Source organism: Marmota marmota, unplaced genomic scaffold (genome assembly GCF_001458135.2).
Source record: "Marmota marmota marmota unplaced genomic scaffold, marMar, whole genome shotgun sequence".
NCBI classification, from domain to species: Eukaryota; Metazoa; Chordata; class Mammalia; order Rodentia; family Sciuridae; genus Marmota; species Marmota marmota.
The window spans coordinates 1,300,097-1,307,055 of record NW_026000057.1 but is presented as its reverse complement, the minus strand read 5'-3'; the positions used below and the strand labels follow the sequence as shown (position 1 = coordinate 1,307,055).

Here is a 6,959-nt window from a genome sequence, read left to right as displayed (position 1 = left end):
CTCTCTCTCTCTCTCTCTCTCTCTCTCTCTCTCTCTCTCTCTCTCTCTCTCTCTCTCTCTCCTCTTTTTCCTGGTGGCCAATGTCCTGAGCCACCTTCTTCTACCATATTCTTCCACCATGATGTTCTGCCATACCTTGACCCCAGAGCAATAAAGCTGACTATCTATGGATGGAGCTCTCTGAAACTGTGAGCACCACATAAACCTTTCCCCTTCTAAAATTGTTCTGTCAAGTCTTTTGGTCCCCAGAGTGAAAAACCTGACTAACACACATGGCCTGCTTTTATAACTCTCTTCAAAACTTTCCTTCATTTTCCTTTGGGTTGTATTTTGTTAAAATTCCTGTATATCAGAAAGTCTTCTGCCTAGTGATGCAATATTTTTAGTTAAACCCTCTCTCTCTCTCATGAGAATCATCTGTAGTTACATAGTCAGGATTTGATTTTTTAGGAACTAATACAGTAGAATTATGTATGTATTATATTTGAATATTTTAAATCTCACCTCCCTAATACAGGCTAAATTATCTGAATTTCACCCTTATTTGTGGACATGAAATCCAAGATCATACATGGTAATTTTTAATGTGCATTTCTACTTTACCAACCATTTCTAATCTTGTTAGGTAGATATTGCTAGACTAGCTCATTGGGATACATCCTCTGTTCTCTGGAGTTAATGCAAGAACTGTTCAACTATGTTGTTTTGCTAATGAAACACCTGGTTTTGAAAAGTACAAAGTCTCAACATTATTAAAGCAAATTTGTGGTTTTTATATGAATCAGGATTATATAATCTATTTGTCTGATATAACTAGGTAAATTAGTTAGAATCCATAGTTCTTGCTTATCTTCCCTTTTTGTAGCCCCAGTCAGAGTCTTTGAGAATTCTTGGTACTTCATTTCATGCATTCACTAGTACATCTTCATACCATGCAGTATTAACCCAACACTCTTTTAGAAAACTTTGTTTCCATCACTATATTCTAACCTTGAATTCAGTGTCATCAAATCTCAAGGAAAATTGTGTTGTAATTGCTCATTGCCTTAGGATTGAATGTAACATATGCGTCATTTATCACTAAACACTTTAATTGTCAGTAGAGATCTGAGCAACCAGTTACTTCCCACTCCCTGTGCAATTACCTCATATCATTACGTGTCACCTCCTGCTGTTCTTCTTTCCCTACCACACCTACAGTGGTGGTTTTCAACCTGGATGGATTTTCCCATCAAGGAAATTTGGCGATGTCGAGGTCAAATTTTTATTATCATAATGGAAAAGGTGCTTCTTACATTTGAAAGAGAGCTCAGGGATGCTGCTAAACATCTTACAATGGAAAATATCCACCCACATCCAATAAAATTTTACCTGATTCAAAATGTCAGAATGCCAAAATGGAGGAGACTTGCTGTATGGGAATTGACTTAATGCTTTTTAAATTGAACTTTTCGATTTCTCTCACCCCAGAAATGTTCAGTTTAATGCATTCTCTTGATTTGGACTAGCTACTCAGTGACAAAACAAAGTAACAAAACCCAGGAGATTATATCCCATGAAATTTCTCTTATTCCTTGGTTAAAGTGGGACAGTGACCATCATCTTCACCTTCAAAACATCTTCAAACCTGTTTTCCTTGTTGATAAAATACATTTTCTAACCAGTTGGCATTACCATAGTTACACAAAATAGGGAATGAAAACTAAAGCATACTTCCAAGTGAAGAATAAACCTGGAGGGATTAGTAAGCATGATTATCCTCAGATACTCTCAGCTCCAAAGGGCATTTATTGTTTGGAATGTTGCATCTGCAAATAGATTGAATAAACTCTGTGTGTAGCATAGTACTAACACTTTTGCATTTTTTTCTCTTTCCTTTTTTTTCCTCATCAGACATTTCACATTTTCAAGAACAAACTGATTTAAAAGGATTACTAGAAAACCTTCACCAAAATATCCAAGCCAAAAAAAGGAAGAATGTTGAAATTGTGTGGCTGGCTGCAACGGTAAGCACTGTCATGTCAGGTCCTACTCCCTGACACATCAGAGCCAGCAGACATGAGGAGGCATACACTGCGCCGGGTCCAACCTCTGGACTTTTAGTTACCAGCTGTTATGTGTCCCCATCCAGGGGATGAAGCATTGTCACTCCTGTTGCTAGTTCTTTCAATAGACTAGAAAATAAGTGGAAAGAAAGTGCAGTCACCAAGAGAAAATCTTACTCATTAGCTATTATTATCAACCCGAGAGATTAAAATGAAGCACTTGTGATTTTGTTGGTGTTACAGGTTGCAATGTTGATTATCCATATCAACGAAGATTTTTGAACTGGAACTCTAGAGACATATGGTTTCAACAGAATGTGGTTATCAGATCTCTGACTCACAGCTTTAGTAGGGCTCCTGGACATATTGCTCAGTTAATGAGCTTGTAAATGTGTTTGTTAATTTAGATATTGGCATTGAATTTATTATGGATTGATTGCTCTTGGGGTAATGAACTATATTCTGTATGGTTCTTTTTTACTTAATGGTTCCCTTCGGGTAGAACAGCCTATTTTTTCACTTCAGATTCCTACAACAGTTAGAGAAGGGATTGTGTCCACTTTTAAAAAAACTTTTCTCTGGCAATTTTGAGGCATAATTCATATGAGATTTATGAATTTTGTTAAAACTTGAAACCTAGAGTTCCTGTGTTTAGGAAATGATCCTTCTATCAAGCAAGATGCACTGGAGATGCCCACGGGGGCCGCCATGTGTGTAGATGCTGCAGTGTTGCTCTTATAACCTGGAGTCCAGCCTAACTGAGCTTCTGGAACACTCTATTCTCCATCATTAGCATTTACAAAGTCTTTTCCTCACTTCAAGTGCTTCAACTATGATCCAATATAACTCACTCCCTTTTGGAAAAAAGGAGTAGATAATTTACCATGATATTATATAAAATAATTTACCAAGAGCAAGACAGAGGAAGCTGCTAGTTTGCTGCATGCCATCTTAAGAGTCCCAGGCAAGACATTGAAGGTGACAGTATGAAATCCAGCTTTCAGAAAGCTCATTTAAACTGCTCCCTTAGCACCATGCTGCATTATAGGAAGGCTGTCTGTAACAGCTTCCCCCGTGTGGCTGCACTTATCCAGACTACCATAGCTGTTAATTCTTCCGAAAATTTCACAATGGTAGGTCAAGAGTCATTGTTCCTATTTTACTAATAATGTGATAGCATTAAGGTAGTCTCATCATTTGCCAAGGCGCTCTGGCTACTTAAGAACATAAATAAGACATTATACTTATATTGGGAAGTTATGTAAATAGATAAATTAAGGCTACACGTGTAAGTGTGAATGCATATTTTCTCTCAGTATATTCAGTTTTTGCATTTGAATATATAAAACATTTTCCTATAGATTCCACATGATTCTAAGGTTATTTTTCTTAAATGTAGATGCTAGTCAAATATGGCTTCTGTACAAAGTACAACTGAATGGCTGGTTAGTAGCATTTCTGTGGGTGGAAGCCCCAGTTCCAATATCTATTTGTAAATAAAACGAAGAAATATAGGAATATCTTCTGATATTTTTCAAAAAGCTTTTATTTCTCTCTTTCCTCTCTTCTTTAAATTTGTTTTATGAAACAGTCCTTGTATTACTGTTTTATATTCTAATTGAAAAATCTCAAACTATTCAATTTTGTCTTAATTTAAATAATAAAAATGAGAATTGAATGAAGTCAAATACTCATCAAGTGCACTAAATAAAACTTATATAGTTCAAGGGTTGTAGAAATCCAGAAATCCAGACTCCCCTTTTCTACTCTGATGAGCTTGCTGCTATTTCCACTTTACTCTGAATTTAGAACACTAAATATCCTAACTAGGATAGGTATATAAAGAATATTAGTTCTCTTTTTAAATCATATCTCAAAAGTAGACACGAAGGTCTATTTTATTACTGTGAATGAATGTACTTAGCTTTTAAAAGTGTGAACTACCATTTATTTGAAAGAATTAAAATTTTCTAAGTGAAAAAAGATTATATGGTGAAATCAAGCTCCCATATATCTCAAGTCTCTTTTATTAGAAATAGAAAGTAGTGGAGGTCTAAATTAATAGGATCTATAAATCCTAGTTTAAGTATCACAATGACAATTAAATGATGGTAAAAGCCCTCAGTATAAATGGTATTATTTTCTTCTCAAAGCAGGCAACTTTTAAGGACCCCCTGACAACAGAGAATGAAGTAGGCCTTTATTATATCACATTGAATTAAATTTAAAGGGACATTGATTAGCATTGTTGATGCTGTGGTTAATGATTGGTATCTCATATCTAAAGCCCATTATGGGAGAGAAGGAAAGGAATGGAGTAATTTACCTATTAATGGTAAGGTAATGTGCTGCTTAGAGATTCTTCTCTGTTAGAATAACAACAACATCAACAACAAAGAATTATAGAGGGGATCAGAATATAACAGAAGTTAAAGACCTGATCCTTGGATTCAGGTAAACTATATTTGCATCTCAGATCAGCTCTCTTGTGGCCAAATTATTTATCTGCCTAAATCTCATTTTCTTCATCTGAAGATAAGAACAATTATACCTTCATGTGAAGTTTATTAAAAAAGCAAGTCTGTGAAATGTCATAATGTTATACAGGTACACAGCAGATGTGCACCAAATGGAAGCCACTTTTGATATTCTTAATGTTTCTAATTGGTTCTATCATCTCAGGCCATGAAGCTTTTTCAAACATCATGGCATAAAACCAGTCTAGCAAAGGTTTCTTAAATGTGTGAAGACTCTGATCAACTGTCAGATCCATGGAGTAAAGTGTTCTCCATTTTCAATGAGGTTGTTGCAGCTGGGCTGGGATTATCTTCATGCAGTAGCAGATCAGGTTCAGTGTTGGGTGCCATCACCTACTCTGTTGCATCTGTTACATCTTATTTGGTTTTAACAACTCTATACCTCACATGCAAAGAGCAAATAAGTTAAATCTGCTCCACTGGCTTTTGGAATGAAAAGCAATCATTTTGCCTTTCATAAGGCACACTGTACCCATTTCACTAATCAGTCTAAACCCAAAGTCACTGGTAGTTGGTGTGCCCAGGCTGGCAGTGTTTAGAGGGGTCAATGCTAAGATAATGCACACATGAACAATAAACTCTTTTCACATGTGCCACAGATTTGTCGCAAGCTAAATGGTATTCGTTTCACCTGCTGCAAGAGTGCCAAAGACAGGACGTCAATGTCAGTGACGCTGGAGCAGTGCTCCATCTTGAGGGATGAGCACCAGCTGCACAAGGACTTCTTCATCCGTGCTCTGGACTGCATGAGAAGGTATCCCCCATGTTTTAAGGTCTTTTTTTAAATTTTAAGGTCATTTTAAGCTTTTGTTTGTTTGTTTGTTGAGTTTTTTATTTTTAAAACATTTATCTCATTAGAGAACGATGTTAAGTAACTCCCCTATATTCCCATGATTTTTAGCTCATGGCATGAGACCATTTTAAGTATTCCTCTTACTCATTTCAAGCAATAAAAAGAAATGTGGCCATGCCTGAAGTCCAACATATGCATGGGGACTGTTTCATTAGTTCATTGGCTCCATATAAAGGGTTTTGAACATTTCATACATAACACTTTGAGGGGCCCATTTTCTTGATGTCTATGTGGCCATGAATATGCACAAAATAAAACTAACTCAATTTAAAAAATAAATAAATAAAACTTCCTGAATTGAGACTAGTAGGACATCTTCCCAATGCCTGCAAGGTCTTGCACCCAATGCCTGCAAGGTCTCTGAGTCAGTACCCTTCTTAAAGATCTGGAGTGGTTTTCACATCACTCATCCTAAAGATGGAATGACACTGATGCTTTAAAGCACAGAATTAATATTGTTAGTCAGCCGGCATTTAAAATGCTATGCCCCGAGTCATGTGTCTTGATTCATTTCCACAGTAATTAAATCTAAACTCTGAGCCATAATGCGAAGGCAAAAGTACCTCATTCACAGTGTCTATCATCGAGGACACAACGTTAATTTAAAAGTTAAGTGAAATCGTCCCTGCCACAAAGACCAGCTCAGAAGCTCTTTAGAAGACATGGGGCAGGCCCGTGCTCCCAGAGAGGAGTGTCCTATGGCGCTGGACAGGCGGCTTCTTATCTGCATGCTCTTAGCCTCTCCCCTGCCCTCTGACTGCTGTGCCTTGCAGCAGGGACACAGATGCGTGCCTGTGCTCTTCTCTGCCTGTGTGTTTTCCCACTAATGAGAGAGTCCTCAAGTCCTCGAGTTTGCAGCATGGCATGTCTCCTGGCATTTTCATTGTTGTGTGGAGTTCCAGCATAACTTTCTGATAAATGTGTAATGATGTTTGAGAGGCCTGACATGAACATCTCAGCCATATAAAACATGCTAGAATTAAAAAAAAACTCCTTCAAAAATAATCTCTCGGCACTAACAGGGAAAATTCTATATCCTAGTATTAAATCTTCAGTACAAGGGAAGAATACAAATGTTACTGTGGATGGAACAAAGGTACTTGGCAGGGAGATGAAGAGCAGGTGATTAGGTAGGCCGGGGACACCATGGCACCAAAGGGATTTGACTAACAAATTATTTGGAGGGAGAAATCATTATCTGCTGACTTAAGCTGGAGAGAAGAGAAGGAAAGGTCCTTACATTAGAAAGGAAAATAAAGGACATATCTAGCATGCACATAAAACTACAAAATTAAATATTTTGGTATTGTGTACTGCTGTTTAGAATCAACTTTATTTATACAACACATTTGATCATGACATAACATTTTCGGAGGTATGTTTTTGAATTGTTAAGAAAAGGTAAGGTGCTAGAAATTTAATTTAAAATGACAAACACTCTTAAATTCCATATCCCCACTACTCTGGTAATATTATTTTTTTCTTTTTCTTCTTCTTTTTTTTTTTTTTTTTTTTTTTAAATTT

The 6,959-nt window shown here is 36.7% G+C and overlaps 1 protein-coding gene across 3 annotated transcripts in view; it reads left to right on the top strand.

Annotated features, from left to right (window-relative positions):
• The window catches only part of Inpp4b (inositol polyphosphate-4-phosphatase type II B), a 729,464-nt gene that overhangs the window by 678,117 nt on the left and 44,388 nt on the right, over positions 1 to 6,959 (top strand). For all 3 annotated transcript variants that reach the window (XM_048813449.1, XM_048813450.1, XM_048813451.1), the window contains 2 exons: positions 1,894 to 2,006; positions 5,182 to 5,336. In XM_048813449.1, the coding sequence (XP_048669406.1) occupies positions 1,894 to 2,006; positions 5,182 to 5,336 (268 nt within the window). The remainder of the gene's footprint in view (positions 1 to 1,893; positions 2,007 to 5,181; positions 5,337 to 6,959) is intronic.